Source organism: Choloepus didactylus, chromosome Y (genome assembly GCF_015220235.1).
Source record: "Choloepus didactylus isolate mChoDid1 chromosome Y, mChoDid1.pri, whole genome shotgun sequence".
NCBI classification, from domain to species: domain Eukaryota; kingdom Metazoa; phylum Chordata; class Mammalia; order Pilosa; family Megalonychidae; genus Choloepus; species Choloepus didactylus.
In genome coordinates this window covers 39,111,992-39,136,961 of record NC_051335.1, presented here as the reverse complement: position 1 = coordinate 39,136,961, position 24,970 = coordinate 39,111,992, and the positions used below count along the sequence as shown (strand labels likewise).

General features: G+C 39.1%; 1 protein-coding gene across 1 annotated transcript in view; it reads left to right on the top strand.

Moving 5' to 3' along the window:
* Positions 1–24,964, top strand: part of CSTF2 (cleavage stimulation factor subunit 2) — an 83,371-nt gene extending 58,407 nt beyond the window's left edge. The window contains exons 11-14 of the mRNA XM_037822752.1: positions 223–515; positions 6,876–6,986; positions 7,798–7,923; positions 22,606–24,964. Coding sequence (XP_037678680.1) covers positions 223–515; positions 6,876–6,986; positions 7,798–7,920 — 527 coding nt within the window. The 3' untranslated portion in view covers positions 7,921–7,923; positions 22,606–24,964. The remainder of the gene's footprint in view (positions 1–222; positions 516–6,875; positions 6,987–7,797; positions 7,924–22,605) is intronic.
* The last annotated feature ends 6 nt before the right edge of the window (positions 24,965–24,970 follow it).

Sequence of the window (24,970 nt, the reverse complement as noted above, 5' to 3'; positions counted from 1 at the left end):
TAATCTTAGACTCTAATCTGAGATAAAGAATGCTGGGGAAATAGGGTTGGCAAGTGTTTTTAAGGTTTATCTGCAAATCTGAGAAACTTGGGAGGAGAAAGCAGTCTCATATATTTGAGAGGAGATGAGACTGGAGGAATAGCTTTCTATCTTTCTCTCTTGGTTCTTTTTGTAGTAAACGTGATTAGCCATACAGTAGTTTTCTTACACCTTTCTCCATAGCTGGTAGAGATCCCCAAGGAATAGATGCACGAGGAATGGAGGCACGAGCCATGGAGGCAAGAGGATTAGATGCCAGAGGATTGGAGGCCCGTGTGATGGAGGCCTGTGCAATGGAGGCCCGCGTGACGGAGGCCCATGCGATGGAGGCCCGTGCAATGGAGGTCAGAGGGATGGAGGCCAGAGACATGGATACAAGGGGCCCAGTCCCTGGACCTAGAGGCCCTATGCCTGGTGGAATCCAGGGCCCTGGTCCAATTAACATGGGGACAGTTGGCCCCCAGGGATCTAGACAGGTATGTAAAATACTCACTTTTAGCTTCTATATGAAGTTTTAATCTATTCAGGAACTGATTATTATTACTTTCTGATAAGGGCTTTTTTCTCAGCTTGTTAAAAGGAAAGACTAGGATTTTCCTTCCCTCTTCTCTGTCCCTTAGGGTGATGATTTTCTGGCCACCAGAAGAGTAACCTTGTCCCACAATTTCAGTAGCTATTCCATTCAAAGCAGAGCCCCTGAAAATTTAGGGGTTGGACTGTACTCTTCATTGGCAATGTGAGTCAACATCACATACAAGGCTTTTTTCAAAGTAGACTTGCCTGGACCTCACCCTAGACCTAACTCAGAATCTCTGTCAGTAGGATCTGGACATGAATAGTTTAAAAACCTCCCTAAATACTTCTAGTGTACAACTGTAATTAAGAACCACTGGATTAGAGCATGTAAAGAGCTATATAAGGTCATTTAGACAATCTTAGGTTTGTAAAAACCTGTGTTAATTTACTCTCATTGCATAGCTTAAGCAAACAGTAGTATATGAAATAGAATTTACTAATGCTCATCTTAAAACGTAGAGAGTTGAATTCTTGTTTTCTTTTCTTTCTCTTCTTTTTTGGCTTTCTTCAACTGTGTGGATGTGGTGGTCTGTCCTGTTACTGACTATGTGTTTTCGTCTCCTCCCTCTTTCCCCTGTTTGACTGTGGGGAAAAGGTATATGTGTATCCTCCATGAGTTTTGCATTTCCCTCCAGCCACTCCACCTTCCTTTTTCCTGTATGTGCCTTCGTCTATGTACTTTTGTCTCTCTTCCCTCTCCCAAATGTTTGTGTCTTCTCCCCTTGTGTATATGTGTCTGTGTATGTGTTTGTGCACATGTGTGGGTGATTGGGTATAAGAGAAAGAATGACTGATTGAATATCAGAGCTGGAATGGAACACTTTAGTCATCCAATTCCCTCATTTTATAGGTTTGGAAACTGGGACCCAAGAACTCAGGGGACTTGTCCAAGATCACACAACTAAAAAGTGGCAGAGCAAGGAATAGAATCCACTATTTTTTTCCATTGTATGACTCTGTCCTGTTGTCTGCACCTTTATATATGTGTGTATATGTCTCTGTCACCCCCTCTTTAATATGAAATATGAATATGTTTTTTTCTGGTATGTGTAGAATAAAACTATTCTCTATTGTTCATCAAGGTTTTTCTAAAACAAATTATTTGTGCGCCTTGATTTTTATTGTACCCTTTATGATTAGTAAGTTCATAATAAACATGATTCTTTATGCATTCATTCACTCATTCAGCAGATAACCTATTGAGTACCTACTATGTACCAGGCATAGATTTGAATACTGGAGATATGGCATTGTGAACAAAGTAAAGTTCCTGCCCTCATAGAGCTTATATTCTAGTGGGGACACAGAAAACAAGCAAATAACTACATAACATGCAGGTCTATCATTGTTTATATAATTCTTTTGATAATTCTGTGGATAAAGATATTGCAAAAAAATATTGGAAGACCATTACTGGGCAATGTCTTGTTCCTTTATCTCTGCTAGTGCTTGAACTCATTCCTCTGTAATATTAGGTTTATATAGTTTTCGTTAGTAGATGCTGCAATGTCAGTTAGATCCGAAGCAAAGAAGATTAAAAATGTTATCTGCAAACCTTTAAAAAAATTTTTGGATTGTTGATATATTCATGTGTATACATGATATATTCACTCAGATATAAAAGATACACATTAAGAGTTTTGCTTTTTCCTTGTCTTCTCCCCTGTGCCCTCCTCCAACTCCTACAGATAATTGCTTTTACTAGATTTTCACATATCTGTCTAGCAAATACAAATCTATGTTCTTATCCCCTCCCCCTTCACTATTCTGCACCTGGGTTTTTTACTTAATATATCCCAATTCATATATTTAAGTTAGATTTTAAGATTAACTCTGTTCCAACCATTTGGAAACTAATGGGTGAAAGGCTTATTATTCTAGGGTGATTATTTAATGTATCATCCAAACAAGGACAGGTTTAAAAGTGAAAAGGGGTGCTATCAGTAGTTACTCTGGGGCAAAAGCATAAACTGGAACTGTTTTAGACAAACCAAGATGTATGGTCACCCTTAATATTTCTTGTCTGCCTAGAACAGGCACTCCTGGAAACTTTAAATAGCCATTATTGAGTAATTAGATCACATTACAGCAACTCAAATAAGGATTGACTAACACTTCAAAACATTTATGCTCATAGATGTTTCAGATCCATAACAGATCATTAAGGTGCTGAATGGTCTCTGGATTCAGTATTGATAAAGAGCAGAAAGTGATAATATTCAGCAGTCTGTAAGCTGTACTAATGCTTCATTTATCCAGTGTCTTTGGGAAATGAATTAATGCACATCAGTGAATGTTCCAGATAATGGAAATGTTCAACCAAGTTTTTAAGCTGTTTTAATGATAAATAATTGATAAAGTACACTGTATATTTATAAAGTGCACTTCCTTCCCTTCTTAAACAAGATACAAAAAATGACTTTAACCTTTTTTTGACTACTTAAGTTCATCATTAAATATATTATTGTATATGTTATAATATAAATCATCATTCTCTCCTGCTTTGGTTTCTGTGTCTCCTTCACTGTTAGGTTGTCACCTGACTCTTCACATAGCTGTCATGGTATCTGTTCATAACAGTTGTTTATCCCACATTTCTTTTATGCTTTTCTGCTTCTAATCTGCTGGGGAAGCAGGTAACAAGTTTATTAACAATTTGTGTTTAGTAAGAGTACATACGCTCTGGGTGAATGCCTGAGTATGAACATAACCCTAGCATAGGGCCCTTTGAACAGTTATTCTATATACTCAGAGGTCTTTCCATTGAATTGTGGTAGTCTTCCAAATGGCTAAACCCACTGAAAATCTTAAATAATGATTAGTATGATGTAAATGCACTTTGTTCTCAGGTCGGTCGTATTTCATAAATGCACTAGAGTTGATCGTATTTCCTGGTCAATATTAAGCATCTGCTGTCTTTTCTCTATGAAAAACTATAAAAAGCAAATGAAGCAAATGTTGGGCTAATAGCTCTCTTTTCCCCAGATGCCTTCCCATCTCCTTTCTGCCCCTCTGACATGATCATCTCTGCCTTGTGGGATAGGGCCCTTTGAGACTAACTGCCTGTGTGTGTTGTTTTTGAACCCTATTAAAGACTATGTTATTTTAATCCACTCTTGTGGAGACAGAGCTGTTGTGGGTGGGCTCTTTTTTTTCCATGGAGATGTGACCCACCCATTCAAGGTGAGTCTTAATTAGTTTACTGGAGTCCTTAAGAGAGCTCAGGGAGAGAGAGAGTTCAGAGCCAACACAGACCAAGACACTTAGAGGGAAAATGCCCAGAGACATTTTGGAGACAGCTGTTGAAACCAGAACCAGGAAGGAAGCTAAGAGATAAAATCCAGAGTTTGCCGTGGAAAAGCTAAGAGACCCCCCCCACCCCACCCAGATTCGTAGAGAGAAACACCATGGGAGAAACAAGCAAGGCACACAGGAGCTGAAAGAGAAGAGCTAAGACCAAAGCCCAGAGACATTAAAGAGAAAGCAACAGAAACCAGAAGCTAACCCCAGGAGAGACCCAGCAAACTCCAGCCATGTGCTGTCCCATGTGACAGAAGAACCCCAGATGCCATTGGCCTTTCTTCAAGGAAGTTATCATCCTATTGATGGTTTAATTAGGACATTTTCATGGCCTTAGAACTGTAAATTTGTGAACTAATAAACCCCCATTGTAAAAGCCAATACAGTTTGGTATATTGCATTCCAGCAGTTTTAGCAACCCAGAACAGATTTTGGTGCCAGTTCAGAAGTAGGGTGCTGTTGAGTTTGCAAATACCAAACATATTGGAATGGCTTTTTAAATGGATAAAGGGAAGGTTCTAGAAGAATTGTGAGGAACTTGATAGAAAAGGCCTAAATTGCTTTGAAGAGATTGTTGGTAGAAATATGGACTCTAAAGATAGTTCTTTAAAGATAGAAAGGATGAATGTGTCATTGCAAAACTGGAAGGAAGGTGATCCTTGTTTTAAAGTGGCAGAGAATTTGGCAAAATTGAGTCCTGGTGTCTGATGGAAGGAAGAATTTGAACACAGTGAGCTGGGATACTTAGCTGAAGAGATCTCCAAACTAAATGTAGAAAAATGCAGCCTGGCTTCTCCTTTCACCTTGTAGTAAAATGTGAGAGGAAAGAGATAAGCTGAGAACTGAACTCTTGGGTACAAAGAAATCAGAAATTAATGGTCTGGAAAATTCTGGGCTCCCAGAAAGTGAGACCCCAGAAGATAGTGCCCCAGGTAAGTGTTTAACCAAACATGGAAACCGGCAGCCATTTCGGTACAAGCCAGGATTGGAAATGGAGTTATCCAGAAAGGATTTATGGAAAGTCCTATTGTCTGATGGTTTTGACCCTTGTATGCTGCATGCCAAGCCAACAAATTTTTTGCAAGATCTATATAAACAGAACCACTGCCAGTCTGGACTAAAAGGGACAGAAAAGGGACAGATTGAAGAAAAATTTTCTTCAAAGGCAGAACCACGGAAGCTGAGGTCTGGAGTCAAGAAACCTTGAGCCAGGAGAGCAGACCCACCCATGCATGTGGAGAGGGTGAGTTCAAAGAAGGTGGAGCACATTCCCAGGGGATTGGTGAAAATCTGGCCACCATCGCACTGTTCTGAGCATGTGCCCCCAAGATTTCAGAGAGTCTGGGTGCCACCCAGATGTTTGAGGAGGGTGGGGCCAAGAACAAGGCAGTCTCCCCAGTACTTGGATATGTTGGAGCAGTCACCCCAGCATTTGGAAAGAAACAGGGCCCCTGCACAAGCCTTTGGAAAGAGTGGGACTACCACTCTCTCAGGCCCTGAGGATAGAACTTCTTTCTGTGAATGACTCTCAGACTCTGAAATCTAAAGGAGCTTGCACTCGGGTTTTAGGAACTGATTGGGTCCCATAACACATTTTCCTTTAATTTCTCCCTGTGGCAATGGGAATATTTATCTATGACTGTCCCTCCTTTGTATATTGGAAGCAGATAACTTGTTCTAAGTTTCACAGGTCCACAGCCAGAGGGGAATTTTGCCTTAGGACAAATCACCTATAACTGATTTTGATGAGACTTTGTACTTATCTGTTGTTACTGAAATGATTTAAGCTTTTGTGATATTGTGATGGAATGGTTGTATTTTGCATATGGAAAGAACATGTCTTTTTAGGGTTCAGAAGATGGAATGTGCTGGCTTGAATCTGTAATGTAACCTATAACAGTTTATGTTCTTTGAATCCACTCTTGTGGGAACAAACCTATCATGGGTGGGATCATTTGATTAGGTTTCTGCATGGTGATGTGACCTACCAATTGTGGATGGGACCTTTTGATTAGATTATTTCCATGGAGATGTGACCCCACCCATTTAAGGTGGGTCTTAAGAGCTCAGGGGGTGAGGAAGAGCTCAGAGCTGACACAGACCCAGAAACTTTGAGGGAAAACGTCCAGAGACATTTTGGAGACAGCTGTTGAAACCAGAACCAGGAAGGAAGCTTAGAGATAAAATCCAGAGTTTGCCCTGGAAAAGCTAAGAGATAACCCCTCCCCACACCAGACTCTTGGAGAGAAACACCCTGGGAGAAACAAGCAAGGCACACAGGAGCTGAGAGAGAGAAGCTAAGATCGAAGCCCAGAGACATTAAAGAGAAAGCAACAGAAACCAGAAGCTAACCCCAGGAGAGGCCCAGCAAACTCCAGCCATGTGCCTTCCCATGTGACAGTAGAACTCCAGATGCCATTGGCCTTTCTTCAAGGAAGTTATAGTCCTATTGATGACTTAATTAGGACATTTTCATGGCCTTAGAACTGTAAATTTGTGAACTAATAAACCCCCGTTGTAAAAGCCAATCCAGTTCTGATATGTTGCATTCCAGCAGTTTCAGCAAACTGAAACACTTTGTCTGATTGAACTAGAGGTAGGCGGTATACATTATCTCTAGAAGATTGGGTTTCACTGAGCACTAGTTTCCAGGGTGCTGTCAGTTTTGTTGTGCTTATTTGGCAAAATTTTACTTGACTTGATGGCATCCAGTGTGCTGTGAGATATTTGTTGGTGACACGGAGCTGTTGTAAGCAAGTGTGTGCAACTTGCTAGATAATCTCTAAATCCTGCCTTCTGCCACTGCTGGCTGCAGTAGAAAATGGTCTTCAGAGTCATTAATTTACTTTTTTACCCATCCATTTGCAGACCTTATTTTTTCATGTTGCTAAAACTGGATTCTGGCTACCCGTGTGTCGGAGGTTCACAAAACCTCTCCTCATCTCTCTTTGTGCACATAGGTCCCAGTCATGCAGGGAACAGGCATGCAAGCAGTCAGTATACAGGGTGGAGGCCAGCCTGGTGGTTTTAGTCCTGGGCAGAATCAAGTCACTCCAAAGGATCATGAGAAGGTAAGCAACACTGACTGCCTCCATATGCACAAATCTAGTCTTTGTGATTCCTGTTTTCACAGCTACCATGTCATGTGGAGGTCCTGGATCCTCGAAGTCCCTTTAGAGGTGATACTTAACGCCAATTTAGAATTCTTTTTTGATCTTGTCACCTGAAAGTTTGTGGGTCTGCTCCTACAATTCTTCATGAATTTACATGTCAGCCTTACACAGAGGCCCTTCTCAGCTTTCTGTATCATTTCAGTTTTAGTATATATATGCTGCTGAAGTGAGCACTGTGTCCTACAGTTAAGTGGATGTAAATGGCAGCTTATTTTCCATTTCAGACTCATTTGCCCACAGCATTTTTTTTAATACAGGACAGACAGATCTGAAAAACCAAATCCCTTTCTTCTTCCGCTTTATACCTTCTCTCTCAAAACAATAGCAGACTCCCTATTTTTCAGGGTTTTGTGTTTGACCATTGTGAGGAGCTCATGTCTGATGGGAAAATTTGTAAAAAGGAAAGACTTTCAAAAAACCAAAGGCTTCTTAGGGCACAGATAGCCATGTTGGTCTGCAGGTGTTTTGGGTTCACAAAGGTGTCTGTTTTGAATCTTCTAATCGTGGGTAATTTAATTTGTACTTGTTCTCATTATGCCTTTTGTCACCACCTTCTTTTTGCCTGCTGTTTTCTGTGTGAGAAATATCCTCCTTCCTTCCCCTATTTTGCTTCATATCCCACGATAGTACCTTTTGGGGGAGTAGCTGGTATTGGGTTTTGTTTTAAGTTGTCATCCTTAAAACTCTTACCTTTTTTTCCTCTGCACAGGCTGCTTTGATTATGCAGGTTCTTCAACTGACTGCAAATCAGATTGCCATGCTGCCTCCTGAGCAAAGGCAGAGTATCCTGATCTTAAAGGAACAAATACAGAAATCCACTGGAGCACCATGAAAGGTGAGCAAATTTAATCCCACCTTAGTAGGACAAGCTCCTCATGCATTTTGTGTATATACTTTGTACATTAACCAACAAGATTCTTCTCTTTAAGTCCCTCAATCCTCTTAGCTAGACCTTCTTTCCCCTTGGGTAGGTGAACCCCTACTAGAACAGGTAAGGCTATAGACCTCTTTTTTGAGCTGTTTTATTTATGAGAATCTTTTTTTAACCATCTTTCTTGAGACAAAAGTAATATATGATCAGTTTAACAAAATTAGTCAAAAATGAAGAAAGATAAAAGTAAAAATCCTTCCTTCCTCAATTTCATTCCCCAGATGTAACCTCTGAATATAGTTTGGTGTGTATCCTTCCAGAATTAGTTATGTTATTTTATTCCAGATTGTCCTATCCAAATGGAGAAAATGTGAAACGTTTCAATAAAATGTGTAAATATTTTAATTTCCAGTATTTGTTTTATATTGAATATGTTGATGTTAAACAATTACAGCACATAATTTGGGGATTGTTGTTCACTGCTACCCTTCCTTGTTTATCAGGCAGGTGGAAAGTATCCAGATAACCTGCCCATAACTAATTATGTGACCTAACTTGATTACATATATTGGTGTTTGTTTTTTAAAATTTTTTCCCTAACATCTTTATATTTCAGGAACAATTCCATTTTATAAAAATAGTTTAAAGTTCGTATTGTTCTAGTATCAGCTGGAACCTCACATTTGAATTTCTACTCTCCCCCCATTCATATTTTATATAATAGTGAACTTATTCATACTAATTAGCAGTCTTACAAAATATATATTTTAAAATATTATATATCCACATTTGTAAATGTCTATAAAACATCCAAATTTTAAATGTGTATTATGTCTGTATTCAGACTTTAAATAACTGACCTATAATGGGAAGCTGGCTTAGATGGTATGATAGTACTTTAGGTATGACCAGTACTTTAACTTTTATTCCATATAATCCAGGCATTCCACTTTCTTCAGTAAAAGCACAGACTACCTTTTATACTTAGAGAATAGATAAACTGTTCCCCCCTTCTACTTTTTCTAATTTATTTCTGCCAAAGAATGCATTCATACAATGTGAGAACAGTATTGTTTTTGCATAGTGGCTGGAGAAATATTTCTGAAAGTTTTTTCCATTATGTATTCTTGTTTATGTCTCATCTCAAAGTCTTACATGTAAAGTTTGGGCAGTATTTTTTCTTTATGTGTTTTTTAACAGAATGAATGTATTTTGTATATGGAAAGAACATATCTTTCTGGTGTCCAGAGGTTGGAGTGTGATAGCTTGAATCTATTATGTACCCCAGAAAAGCCTGTGTTCTTTTTTTAAAAATTTTTTAATGTTTTTTATTGGGAAATATAGCATATATACAGAACAGTGATAACTTTCAAAATATGATTTAGAGTTATATTAACTATGATTTAGAGAACAAATTTTCAAAGAATGTATGGGTTACAGGTCCATAGTTTCAGTTATTTCCTTATTGTGAAATATATACAGAAAGATGATAACTTTCAAAGTACAATTTAACTAGTAGTTGTATAGCAAATTTCAAAGAATGTTATGGGTTACAATTCCACCATTTCCACTATTTCCTTCTAGTTATTCTAATACCATAACATCTTATATATATATGTATATATATATATATAAAGATTCAGTATTTGTAATCCTTTGTTAATTCCTACTTTGTCTGTTGCTACCCCTGTAAAAGGGGTAATAACTTTCTCGATTTTCAGGGAAGTCTAGTGATGTCTAGGGATGTCAGTGACCACCCTGACTTGCTCATATTGAAAAGGGGTGTCAGCATTATGGGGAAAGGGGATGCATCTGGTTAACATTCTTGAAGAGGTTGTTGCCTCTGGGTTTTGGTACTTATCTGGCATAGGAACGCTCTGGGGGATTTAAGTTTCTGAAAAGTAAACTTAGTGAGTGAAACTTTTTTAGAGTCTCAAATTGAGACCTAGGTATTTTGGGGACTACTGTTGATTAGAGCTTGGCATACTTGGGCCATTTGGGAGATCTGGCTGGAGGTTGCCTAAGAGTAACCTCCAAGATAGCCTCTTGACTCTGTTTGAAATCTCTTAGCTACTGAAACCTTATTTTGTTACCTTTCTTTTTCCCCTTTTGGTCAAGACAGCATTTTCAGTCCCTCGATGCCAGGGCCAGGCTCATTCCTGGTAGTTGTGTCCCACATCGCCAGGGAGAATCACTCCCCTGGGAGTCATGTGCCACATAGAGGGAAGGATAATGAATTTCTTTGCAGAGGTTGGCTTAGAGCGAGAAAGGCCACATCTGAGCAACAAAAGAGGTTTTCTGGAGGTGTCTCTTAGGCATGATTATAAGTAGGCTTAGCCTCTCTTTTACAGGTATAAGTTTCACATGAGCAAGCCTCAAGATCAAGGGATTTTCTTATGTAGGGGGTTCCTAATTTCACATAGCATGTATTCTGTCCAAGATGCACAATCAGTGTCTCACTTTATCTTTATTTAGTTGTACACTCATCATCACTTTCAATTTTAAGCAACTATCATAATGCAAAACACCCCACGGCTCTTCTCAGCCCCTAATTATTCATCCCTAGTATTAGTGTAATAGTGGTAAGGTATTCCTGTTAAATATAGTCTATAATATGCAATGGGTAGTTTTTCCCATATGCCACTCTGTTGTTAACTCTGTACCAGTGTCATACCTTAGAAGTATATCATCCAAACACTTATTTATATCTGCAGTGCTGATTTGTGGGACACATGCCTTTCAACAACCACTTTCAGCAGCACTGATGCTTATGATCCCATTAACGAACAATCAATGCCCCTGTCCATTCCCATATCTTTCATTTCACCTTCATTAACATGTCTGTACATATTATGTTATCATTCCCCCTTCACTAGTGTGCCGGTTTGAATGTGTTGTGTCCCCCAAATGCCATTGTCTTTGTAGTCCTGTGGGGTAGACATTTTTGGTGCTGGTTGGATTTGCTTGGAATGTGCCCCACCCAGCTGTGGGAGATGATTCTGATGAGATGTTCCCATGGAGGTGTGGCCCCGCCCATTCAGTGTAGGCCTTGATCGGTGGAGCTATATAAATGAGCTGACTCAAAGAGAGGAAAGTGAGTGCAGCTGTGAGTGGCGTTTTGAGGAGGAGCCAGCTTGCTGTAGAGGAACGTCCTGGGAGAAAGCCGTTTTGAGGCCGGAGCTTTGGAGCAGACGCCAGCTGCCTTCCTAGCTAGCAGAGGTTTTCCAGATGCTATTGGCCATCCTCCGGTGAAGGTACCCAATTGTTGAGGTGTTACCTTGGATGTTTTGTGGCCTTAAGACTGTAACTATGTAGCAAAATAAACCCCTGTTTTATAAACGCCTATCCATTTCTGGTGTTTTGCATTCTGCATTAGCAAACTAAGACAACTAGCTTCTGTCTTATCTCTAGGTTCTCTATATTCCACAGTATAAGACACTGATTTTACATTGTTCAAGGAGTTCATAGTAGTGGTAAAATACATGTCTCAAGGAGTTCATAGTAGTGGTGAGATACATGTCTCTCCTTTTGTGTCTGACTTATTTCACTCAGCATTATGGCTTCAAGGATCAACGATGTTGTCATATGTTTCAGGACCTCATTCCTTCTTAGTGCTACATAGTATTCTGTTGTACATATATACCACATTTTGTTTATCCACTCGTCTGTTGAAGACACTGGATTGTTTCCATCTCTTGGCAATTGTGAACAGTGCCACTATGAACATTGGTGTGCAGATGTCTGTTCTTCTCACTGCTTTCAGATCTTCTGGGTATATGCCAAGACATGAAATTGCCAATCATAGGGTAACCCGATATCTAGTTTTCTAAGGAACCACAAAACTGTCTTCTACAGTGGCTGTGCCATTAACATTCCCACCAGCAATGAATAAAGAGTTCCAGTTTCTCCAAATCCTCTCCAGCATTTGTAGTTTCCTGTTTGTTTAATGGCAGCCATTCTTATTGGTGTGAAGATGATATCTCATTGTGGTTTTGATTTGCATTTCCTAATAGCTAGTGAATATGAACATTTTTTCATGTGGTTTTTTTTTAGCTGTTTGTATTTCCTCTTCAGAAAAAATGTCTTTTTGTATTTTTTGCCCATTTTATAATGGGATTGTTTGTAATATTGTCATTGAGTTGTGGGATTTCTTTATATATGCAAGGTATCAATTGCCTATCAGATATACAGTTTCCAAATATTTTCTCCCATTGAGTTGGCTGCCTCTACCTTTTTGACAAATTCCTTTGAGGTACAGAAGCTTATGATTTTTGAGTTCTCATTTATCTGTTTTTTCTTTCAATGCTTGTACTTTGGACAAAAGTATGGTCTAAGAACATGCCTCCTACTACTAGGTCTTGAAGATGTTTCCCTACATTACCTTCTAAGAATGTTATGGTACTATTTCTTGTATTGAGGTCTTTGATCCACTTCAAGTTAATTTTTGTATAGGGTGTGAAGTAGGGGTTCTCTTTCATTGTTTTGGGTATGAAAACCCAGTTCTCCCAGCCCCATTTGTTGAAGAGACTTCTGTCCTAGTTCAGTGGTTTGGGGGGCCCTATCAAAAATCAGTTGACCATAGATCTGGGGGTCTGTTTCCAAACTCTTGATTTGATTCCATTGATCAGTATGTCTGTCTTTGTGCCAACCCGATACTGTTTTTGACAACTCTGGCTTTATAGTAGGCTCTAAAGTCAGGAAGTATGAGTCCTCCCACTTTGTTCTTCTTTTTAAATTTTTTTTGTCAATTCGAGGCCCCTTTCCCTTCCAAATACATTTGATAACTATCTTTTCTAAGTCTGCAATTAGGTTGTTGGAAGTTTGATTGAAATTGCATTGAATCTGTAGAACAGTTTGGATAGAATTAACATCTTAACGATATTTAGCCTTCCTATCTATGAACAGAGAATATCTTTCCACCTATTTAGGTCCTTTTTGATTTCTTTTAGTAAAGGTTTGTAATTTTCTGTGTAGAGGTCTTTTACATCCTTGGTTAAGTTTATTCCTAGGTATGTGATTGTTTTAGCTTCTATTGTGAATGGAATTTTTATTCTTGAGTGTTTCATCAGTTAGGTCATTTTTAGTGTCTAGGAAAATTACTGACTTTTGCACATTAATCTGGTATCCTGCCACTTTGCTGAATTTTTTAAAGCTCAAGTAGCTTTGTCATAGATTTCTCAGGATTTTCCAAGTTTATGATCATGTCATCTGCAACTAATGAAAGTTTTAGTTCTTCCTTTCCAATTTGGATGCCATTTATTTCTTTGTCTTGCTGGTTTGCTCTGGCTAGAACTTCCAGCAGAATGTTGAATAATAGCGGTGACAGCAGGCATGCTTGTCTCATTCCTGATCTTAGGGGGAAGGCTTTCAGTCTCTCACCGTTGAGTACTGTGCTGGCTATGGGTTTTTCATATATGCTCTTTATTATATTGAGGAAGTTTCCTTCAATTCCTGCCTTTTGAAGCGATCATATCAAAAAAGGATGCTAAATTTTCTCAAATGCTTTCTCAGCATCTATTAAGATGATCATTTGATTTTTCCCTTTTGGCTTGTTAATTTGTTGTATTTCATTGCTTGTTTTTTTTTATGTTGAACCACCCTTGCATGCCTGGAGTGAAGCCCACTTGGTCATGTATATGATTATTTTAATGTGTCTTTGGATTCAATTTGCAAGCATTTTGTTGAGAATTTTTGCGTCTATATTTATTTGGGAGACTGGCCGTTAGTTTTCCTTTCTTGTAGTATCTTTATCTGGTTTTGGTATTAGAGTGATGTTAGATTCGTAACACAATTTAGATAGTTTTCCTTTTTCTTCAAATTTTTGAAATAGTTTGAGCAAGAATGGTGCCAATTGTTTTCTCCCCCATATAACTTTATTTTTTTATTTTTTAATGCATTTTTTATTGTGAACTTTGATATGTATACATAACTGTTATAACTTTCAAAGTACAATTTAACAAGAAGTTAGCAAATTTCAAAGAATTTCATGGGTCGCCGTTCCACAACTTCAGCTATTTCCTTATTGTAAAATATAACATGAATACAGAAAGATGTTAACTTTTGATGTACAGCTCAACAAGTTATACAGATAATTTCAAAAATCATTATGAGTTACAGAAATTGTCCATGTAAAGCTATTCCACATAACTTTAAACATGAAATGGTATTGTGTTTTTTTTTTAATTTTATATTGAAATAAATTCAGACTTACAGGAACAGTTGCAAAAACAATACAAACCTCATACACAGGACTCCAGCATACCCCGACCTCCCTCCCCTGATACCCCGATCCAACAACTTTAACATCCTTTCACACCACCATTTCTTTCTTTCCCTGACTCCCTCCCTCTCTATCATCCATCATCTATTGCTCTGTCTTCTGAACATATGAGAGCAAGCTGCACACATCCTTGAATAAACAATATAATTCACATATACATTTCCCATGAACAAGAGCAGTCTTTTATGCAATCCCGTTAAGCAGAGCTAAGAAGTTCAAGAAATTCAACATTGATACAAAGCTCACATTCTGTATTTCCTTTTTTTCTCTTATGTCCCAACTGTGTCCCTTTGAGCCTCCTCTCCTCCATCCTCAGATCACATCCATGATCATCCTTGGCATTTGTCATTATCTATTCAGACTGTCTTTTTTTTTTTTCAATTGTGGAAACATATATACAGCCTAAATCTTCCCATTCCAACCCCTCCCTAGCATTCCATTAGTGGGATTAATCACATTTAGAATGTTGTGATGCTATCACCTTCCCACCATCCATTACTAGAAATTTCCCTTCACCCCAAACAGAAACCCTACACTTATTTCTTAACTCCCCATTGCCCCTTCCCCCACTTCTCATAACCCCTACTCTACTTTTCATCTCTATGGTCATATTCTCTGATACTTTCTTTGTGTTTACCATGGGGCTTAAATTAAACCTCTTAAATCTATAACAATCTTGTTTTTCTTTGATACCAACTTAACTTCAATAGGACACATAAACTATGTTCCTATACTCGTCCATTCCCCCACCTTTATGTAGTTCTTGTCAAAAATTACATATTTTACATTGAGTCCAAAACCACTGATTTATCATTACAGTTTATGTATTTGAGATCCGGTAGGAAGTAAATAGTGGAGTTACAAATCAAAAGTACAGTAGTATTGATGTTTATATTTACCATGTGATTCTTTACTGGAAATCTTTATTTCTTCATGTGGTTTCAGTCAATTGTTTAGTGTCCCTCCCTTTCAGCCTGCTCAATTCCCTTTAGCATTTCTTATAGGACTGATCTACTGGTGATGAAGTCCCTCAGCTTTTGATTATCGGGGAATGTTTTCATCTCCCCCTCATTTTTACCCTCCAACTGTTTGTGAATTCTCCGTCTCTGATGGTTATTGACTTCTATTTGTATTCCATTGTGGCCAGAGAATGTGCTTTGAATAATTTCAATTTTTTTAAATTTATTGAGGCTTGTTTTATGTCCCAGCATATGGTCTATCCTGGAGAAAGATCCATGATCACTAGAGAAGAATGTGTGTCCTGGTGATTTGGGATGTAATGTTCTATATATGTTTGTTAAATTTCTCTCTCTCTCTCTCTCTCTCTCTCTCTCTCTCTCTCTCTCTCTCTCTCCTTTCTTTGTTTCTCTGTCGGTAGGGCTCCTTTAGTATCTGAAGTAGGGCAGGTCTTTTGTTAGCAAAATCTCTCAGCATTTGTTTGTGAAAAATTTAAGCTCTCCCTCAAATTTGAAGGAGAGTTTTGCTGAATAAAGTATACTTGGTTGTAAATTTTTCTCTTTCAGAATTTTAAATATGTCATTCCACTGCCTTCTCTCCTCCATGGTGGCCACTGGCTAGTCACTACTTAGTCTTATGCTGTTTCCTTTGTAAGTGGTGAACTGATTTTCTCTTGCTGCTTTCAGAACTTGCTCCTTCTCATCAGTATTTGACAGTCTGATCAGAATATGTCTTAGAGTAGGTTTATTTGGATTTATTCTATTTGGAGTTCTCTGGGTATTTATGCTTTGTGTATTTATATTGTGTAGAAGGTTTGGGAAGGTTTCCCCAACAATTTCTTTGAATACTCTTTCTAGACCTTTACCCTTCTCTTCCCATTCTGGGACACCAGTGAGTCTTAAATTTGGACGTTTTATTTTAGCTATCATATCCCTGAGATCCATTTCAGTTTTTTCAATTTTTCCCCATTCTTTCTTTTATTCTTTCATTTTCCATTCTGTGGTCCTCAAGGATGCTGAGTTGTTGTTCACCTTCCTCTAGTCTTGTACTGTGAGTATCCAGAATCTTTTTAATTTGGTCAGCAGTTTCTTTTATTTCCATAAGATTGTTTTTTTATTTACTCTTGCAAGTTCTTCTTTATGCTCTTCTAGGGTCTTCTTCATGTCCTTTATATCCTGTCCCATGCTCTTCTTCATGTCCTTTATATCCTGTGCCATGCTCTTGTTGTTTGTCTTTAGTTCTTTGATTAATTGCTCCAAGTACTGTGTCTCCTCTGATCTTTTGATTGGGGTGTTTGGGTTTGGGTTCTCCATGTCATCTGGTTTTATCATATTTTTTAAAATTTTCTGTTGTTTTTGGCCTCTTGGCATTTGCTTTACTTGATAGGGTTCTTTCAGAATATGAAAAACAGCAATCTCTAATTTGTCAGATCTACAGCTTGGTGGTGTACAATATCTCTAATCAGCAGATGGCGTCCACGAGTCACTTATTCCCCTCAAGTCATTTCTCCCCAACTTTGTCTTTGTGGTGTGTGAGGGTCTGATTGTTGTGGTGTTTAATTGGTGCACCAAGTTTGGGTGTGTCGTTGGTGTTCTCCGCCCTGAATGAGGGGCGTGTGTTTGAGCAGTTAGGGAGGCAGGGCAGCTTTAATAATCAAACCTCCCAGGTGTTCCTGGAGATTTAAGGCTGTTGCAAGAGTCTAAGCCTTCATTTCAGTCTTGCCACAGGTTGTCTCTGCCACTGACCCACAAGTCCTTGGTATTGGCGTAGCGTCCCTGGGATTTCCGAGTGGGTCCCCCTTCTCAGCCATGCTCTTCCAGGACCCCTGCTGAGGGAAGGCTGTGCCATGTCACAAGTGCGTGCCGGACCTCCAGGGAAGCCCTGGGCTTTCCAGCCTGCTCTTAAAGATGGCTGAATGGGGTGTGTTAATTTCCCCCTTTTCGCACAGCTCCGCCTTCCCAGCTCCGGGACAATTAGCTAGGGGTGCACTAAAGGCCACTGTCCACGGCCGATATTGTGGTGTGTGCGCAGTGCTGTGGGAAACACTCTCCGTCACACTGGGACCCTTGGCATGACTCTGGGCTGTGTCTCCGGCCCCAGGCAGAAGCGTCCCCAGCCCACCAGGAAGATGGCTGTAAGGGGTGTGGTTTCTTTCTCCTTTTGGCTCCCCTCTGCCCTCCTGGCTCCGAGACAATTAGCAGCAGGTGTGGGAAGGGCTATTTTCCACGCCAGATATTGAGGCGTTGGCACAACCCTTTCCTGCCGTGCTTCACTGCGCAGTTCTCACCGCCATATCCGCAGCCACTCCCAGGTTTTTCTTTTTTTTTTTTTTAGAGAACTAGTCCATCTCCAAATGCCAACCCACAGTTTCCCCACACTGCAGCACAGCTGCCGGACTTTCAGCTGGCTCACTCACTCATTTAAGAACACAGACTCCCAGTTTCACCTAATGCACGGTCCCTGTGGATTTAGCATACCTTGTCCGGCTGGTGTATTGCTGGAACTGGTGTTCTGGGTCACTTTCTGGCTTTTATCTAGTATTTTTCATGGAGGTGTTTTTTTTTGCCCCATCTCACCTAGCTGCCATGGTTCTTCCTGTGTGCTGTTTTACAATATAAAAACATGCATGGGACCTCCTTCTCTTATCTTTTTTACCCTGAGGTTTGGGTTCCACCCCCTCCCCCCACCTTCCCCTCCCCCCTGTCCCTCAGAACTCAAAAAAATGTCAAACCACAGTGTAGTGTCTAATTAGAGAGGCCTCTTTCCACCTGCACTCCAGAAAGAAGGCCAATGCCCCTAAGAGGCCTCCACCCTCCCATTGGGTCGCACTGCTAAGCTTTTTATGCCAAGAATGCTGCACAACCCCTTGTCAAAGAACCTCACACAATTCACATCAATTATAACAAAAGTACCACACACTAATGCAAAGTGTTAATAATAGGAAAAACTCTTTGTTTGTGGGGGGTAATATGGGAGCTCTGTGCTTTCTGCATGGTTTTTCTGTAAACCTACAACTACACCAATTAAAAAAAATTAAAAGATGTAGTTAAAAAAAAACATGCATGGGAAATGTTACATACCAACTTGAGGATAATGGAAATCTCTGGGAAGGGAGAGAAGGGATGGATTGGGAAGGAGGCTTTTAGTTCTATCTGTGATATTTTATTTCTAAAAAAAAGAGAAGTATCTGTAGCAAGTATGGTAAAATGTTAGCATCTCCATAATCCTAGAAGTGGGTAGGGATCTGTGACGAGGAAATCAGTCCTGTAACCAAAGAACTTCATGTCACACTTTCTGAAAGTTAAAAATCAACAACAATGAAATCCTTAATGTCCTACTGACCTTTGTTCTTCTGAATAAATACCACGACTCTTTGTTTTCAAATGTTATTATCAGTTTCTCCTTTGAAGTAAGTGTCTGGAGTTCATTAATAGGTGAGTTGAGGGCCCCCGCTGCCCTCCACCAGTGCTGAGTATGGGTAGGAGAGGGATCACAGCTAACCCATCTCTATCCTCCAAGTGGGGTGTTTGCAAAAGATGGATAATCTGTGTTTTCCCATCAGGGGCTTTGATTACATCAGTGTTCCTCGTATTGCAAGACCCTTTCTCCCCTGTGGTTTACAGAACAGTTTCTGGAGTGGGGTGGGACACAGTTGAATCTTGGGTTGTACTCGGGAATAAAAACAGTGCTAAGGAGTTAGGGTTGGTGGTTCCTAGCCCCTGGCTGGTTAGGCCCTTCCTTCCTTTTTTCAATTCAGTTCTTATTAATAGCAAAGTCTATTTTTTAAAAAATTCAGTTTTATTGAGATATATTCACATGTTATACAGTCATCCGTGGTATACAATCAGCTGTTCACAGTAGCATCATATAGTTGTGCATTCATCACCCCAATCTATTTTTTTAACATTTTCCTTGTACCATAAAAAGTGAAAAAAAGAAATAAAAAAAGTAAAAAAGAAAACACCCAAATCACCCCCCCACCCCATTTTTCATTTAGTTTTTTGTTCCCATTTTTCTACTCATCCATCCATACGCTGGATAAAGGGAGTGCGATCCACAAGGTTTTCATAGTCACACTGTCACTGCTTGTAGCTACATTGCTATACAATCATCTTCAAGAGTCAAGACTACTGGGTTGGAGTTCAATAGTTTCAGGTATTTACTTCTAGCTATTGCAATGCATTAAAACCTAAAAAGGGTTATCTATGTAGTGCATAAGAATACCCACCAGAGTGACCTCTTGTCTCCATTTGAAATCTCTCAGCCACTGAAACTTGGTTTCATTTCATTTCGCATCCACTTTTTGGTCAAGAAGGTGTTCACAATCCCATGGTGTTGGGTCCAGATTCATCCCCAGGAGTCATATCCCATGTTGCCAGGGAGATTTATATCCCTAGGAGTCAGATCCCACATGGGGGGAGAGCAGTGAGTTCACCCACTGAGTTGGCTTAGCTAGAGAAAGAGGGTCACACCTGAGCAACAAAGAGATACTTAGGTGGAGACTCTTAGGTACAATTATAAGCAGGTTTAGCCTCTCCTTTGCAGTAACAAGCTTCATAAGGGCAAGTCCCGTGATAGAGGGCTCAGCGCATCAAACCGTCAGCCCTCAATGTTTGTGAGAACATCAACAACAATCCAGTTGAGGAAGCCCAATACCTCTGCATTTTCACCCAGCTCCTCAGAGGGGCCCTGCATTTATATTTTTATTCTCTGCCCAAATTACTTTGGGATGTGTCGCTGTTTCACATTAACCTGTACAAACCTACCAGGTCTCACTTCCTATTCAAAGTTCCATGTAATTATGGTATTTGAACAAACTGTATGAGTTAAATTTTTAAGGAAGTATAGATCCTGGTGCCAGTTCTTTTTGCAATGTTTGGTAAAATTCCCCTGTGAAGCCATCTGGCCCTGTGCTTTTATTTGTAGAAGGCTTTTTGATGACTGATTGTATGTTTTTACTTGTGATTGGTTTGTTGAAGTCTTCTGTTTCTTCTAGGGTCAGTCTAGACTGTTCATGTGTTTCCAGGAAATTATCCATTTCCTCTAAATTGTCTAGTTTGTTGAAGTACAGTTGTTCATAGTATCCCCTTATGATTTTTTTTAGTTTCTTTGGGATCTGCAGTAGTTTCTTTGGGATCCACAGTAATGCCCCCCCCCATTTCTTTTTTTGTTTATTTGGATTTTCTCTTTTTTACTTTGTCAGTCTAGCTATAGGTTTGTCAATCTTGTTAATCTTCTTAGAGAACCAACTTTTGGTTTTATTTATTCTCTCTCTTGTTTTTTTTGTTCTCCATATCATTTATTTCTGCTTTAATCCCTGTTATTTCTTTTCTTCTACTTGCTTTAGGATTAGTTTGCTGATCATTCTCTAGCTTCTTCAGCTGTTCCATTAGTTCTTTGATTTTAGCTCTTTCTTCCTTTTTAATGTGTGCATTTAGAGCTATAACTTTCCCCCTCAGCACTGCCTTCGCTGCATCCCATGGGTTTTGATATGTTGCATTCTCATTTTCATCCATCTCTAGATATTTAGGAATTTTTCTTGCAATTTCTTCTTTGACCCCCTGATTGTTTAGGAGTGTGTTGTTTAAACTCCACATATTTGTGACTGTTCTGGTTCTTTGGTGGTTATTGACTTTTAGTTGCATTCCATTGTAGTCAGAGAATGTGCTTTGAATACTTCAAATTTTTTTAAATTTAAGGTTTGTTTTGTGCCCCAGCATATATGATCTGTGGACAACGTTCGTTCCTTGAGCCCTGGAGAAGAATGTATATCCTGGTAACTTGAGTTGTAACACTCTACACACATCTGTTAAGTCTAATTCATTTATCACATTGTTTATGTTCTCAGTTTTCTTCTGTCTGGTTGTTCTATCTATAGAATAAAGTGGTGTATTGAAGTCTGCCACTGTTATTGTAGAAAAGTCTGTTGCTTTCTTCAGTTTTGCCAATGTTTGTCTCATGACTTTGGAGCACCTTGGTTGGGTGCATAAAAATCTATGATTGTTATTTCTTCTTGCTGAATTGTCTCTTTTATTACTATATAGTGTTCTTTGTCTTATGACATCTTTGCATTTAAAAGTCTATTTTATCTGATATTAGTATTGCTACCCCTGCCTTCTTTTGGCTGCAGCTTCCATGGAATATTTTTTCCTATCCTTTCACTTTCAGTCTCTTTGGGTCACTGGGTGAGTCTCTTATAAACAGCATACTGATGGATCATACTTTTAATCCATTCTGCCAATCTGTATCTTTTGATTGGAGGGTAAATGTGGTCACCACAAATTTGCTGAATCCCAGGTTCCCTCATGGGAGCTCCCGGCCATGGGACTCTGAAGGGTTATCTTCCCAGCCACCTGCTGAGATGGGTGCACAGGGAATGGAAAGCTACTCCCTCCCACACTGATGACCATCTCCAGCCTCCAGTCCCTATCAGCAGTCCCGGCCAGATACACCCTGTTTTTCAGGTGCAGATTTTCTGCCTTTCCGTCCAGGTCCCCACTATGTGTCATAGAGGTCTCTATCCAGTCAGATGCCCCCTGGAACTGCTGTTCTGGGGTGCTTTCTTCCTTTTATCTAGTTTTTTCACGGAGGAGAAGTTTGCCCTGCCTCTCCTAATCTGCCATATTCCTGGAAGTCTATTTTCAAATAATTATAGACTCACAGAAAGTTGCACAAATAGTATAAGGGTTTCATGTACCCTTCACCAAGCTTCCCCACTGGTAACATCTTAAATAACTCTAGTATATTATCAAAACCAGGAAATTGACATTGATACATTACCATTAACTAGACCATAGACCTTATTCAGTTTTCACCATTGTTTTTATTACTGCATTCATTTGTGCATGTCTGTGTGTGTTTCTACACAGTTTTATGTGGACGCAGTTTTGTCGTGTATTTGTTGGTACTGTTGCATAGTGTGGCCAGAATGTTGGCTCTCCCTCCATTCTGTACCTAGCCAGTTGATATCCACCTATGACCTATTGACAGGCTTATATACCATTACCATTAGACCAGTGATTCTCAACCAAGCACAATTTTGCCTGCTTAGGGACCCTTAGCAATGTCTGGAGACACTTGGTTGTCATACCTAGTGGTAGAGGTGTGCTACTGGCATTCAACGTGTAGAGACCAGAGATACTGCCAGAAATCCTATAATGCACAAGATAGCCCCCACAACAAAGAGTTAGCTGACCCAAAATGTCAGTAGTGCTGAGGTCGAGAAACCCTGCTGTAAGGGAGGATTGCTTTTGGGAGACAGGGGGCAGACACTTTAGAAATCTGTACCTGTGATTTGTAGTTATCTTATTCACATCCTCCCTCCCACAGCCTTCTTATTTGTCCCTAATGTTTGGGCAAGAGGACTTTGTCTCCATTTCTCATGACTTTCTCCCAACTTTTTCTTACAGGTTCTCAAAAATACCTGGCAACAAATCTGGAAAATAATTCCATAATTTTGTTGAAATATTGAAAAAGATGACTTCTACATCATAGCCTCAAATGACTCAAACTGGTGCCAGGTGGAGGACTCCCATCACTTTCTCTCCAAACAAAATCAATTTATTTCTGTTGTCTTAGTTTGTATATTTTCTGTGACTTGAAATAAACTGAACACAATTTTTGTACACTGCAGATTGATATACCTGACCTTTTTGCTTGTAAAAAGCTGAAGACCAAGGGTGAAACCTTAGATGTGTTTTCTACCCTTACCATAGTATTGAACTGTAAAGTTCTGTCGCCATAGCTCTGTTTTTACTTTTAAGTTAACCATTTATTCTTGTTGAATGTATTTGTGAAATTCTCTGAAGCAACATTTTCTGGAATTTAGTGTTTGTTTAGTTTGCTTTCAGCAGGAATGGTAAGGCTTTGCCCATTAACTTTCTAAAATTTCTTTCTGCATCTACTGAGAGAAAATAGCATGTGCTTAAAACTGTAAAATGGTCAGATGGCCAAAAAGCAAAGAACCTAGCAGAGCAGTGTGCTTAGTTGTACACAGATCCAAATATCAAAAAATGCCATTTTATAACAATAGCAGATCTCTTCACATGCATTGTTCAGAGTTAAGGCAAAGATGTGTTAGCACTGGTTTGAGTTTGTGTCAACAACATAAAAGACTGTTAACACTTACTTGTCTGTTCTAACACTCCAGTCTGGGTAGTCAAGATAAAAATTTTTAAAAAGCCACTAATTTTTCATATGTTTGAGTGAATGAAACTAAACAAAAACCAAATGAACAAAATGCATTTTATCCTATCTTCCAGGTAATCACTAACCTACAGCTCTACCCTATTACCAAATTTATTCTGGTAAATTAAAACATAGTAGACCTCTACATCTTTCTCATTTATTTTAAGAGGACCAAATATAGAGCACAAGCAGTCAGATTACCCATTAGGTCTGCCCCTTCCTGCTTCTTTGCAAATAGGTATGAATATTTCCTATATATTCCTATATACCTGTGGCCTTCTAACCTTGTATTCTTTCTGTCTCTCATGGTGGCATTAAGGGGGAGCACGGTTTCTCTCCATTAGTCCAACCTCAAAATATTAAGGGTTGCCTAAATGCCTAAACCATTAGTCAAGTTCTACTGGAACTACTCTTGAACCTATTTTTGTTCTTTGAATCCTACCCCCTAGGTTAGGATTACAGTCAGGTGAATTAAAAGCCTAGCATAGGCTTAGAGAATGTAATAGCATATTGTTTACATGCCAAGCAAAAGAATGCAAAGATAATCAACTTCATGACAGACACTGAAATTGAGGGATTTTCTGCTCTCATATATAAACATTTATAACAAAAATTTGTTGGATAAGATATTTCATGTATCCTAGGAAGAAAAACTTGCTTGGGGGGCTAGCTTGCAGGGTATCTGCTCATCCTGAATTCAGGCTTGGATGTTGATTTTGAATAGGATTTATTATCATTACCTTTTCTGCCTACTTCCATGGATATTCAGGCCTTGATAATGTTGATTTTGGTGGCTGTCATGACTTGAAGTGTGAATATTTTTAGACATTGAGACTAATAATGAAGTCTTTCTCATTAGGAACTTCTAAATTTCAAGGGAACAGTGTGGTTCCAAATCAAGGTCGTTGAAGAACAAATTGTCATTTTATTAGCAGTTGTCTAATAGGAATCATATCTTCAAGGTTCTATTGTGCATTTTCCTAAGGTTTTATTAAATTTAATATAGATAGCTGAAATCTGAGTGAATAGATTGACAACAGCAGTGGTATCCCAATCTAACCCGATGGAAACACTCATCAGTATTTTTTACTTTTGTCCAATTAATCAACTAAACATCATTAGCTACCATGAGTTTATGACATACCTTTATTGTGTCTAGAGTAGTGACTGAAAAACCAATCTTACTAATTCTTTAAGCCATATAGGTTTCTGGATAATGAGAAACAGACATTTGTTCATTCTTGGTCATTTAAGGGTAGAGAAATAGGTGCTATAATGCTAATTCAGTAGAAACATTCTGAGAGGTCTGTAATGAGTTGAATTGTCTTTGAGCACAATGAAGGGTGGATTTTTTCCCCCTTTTAGGGCCCCAGTTGATTCAGTGTAACAACAAACATCCTAGAGCAGGTGTGGCCATTGTAGGCCAAGGTTGGATAGATGGGAGAAATAAAAAGCATTATGATGGGAGAAAGAAGGCATTTTGCTTATGTCATTGGGTGAATGATTCCATAGTGTACAGGAGCCCAAAAAGTATCATAATTCTAAACTCTTTACCTTAAAAAAAAGACATTAATAACCCCCCCTTAA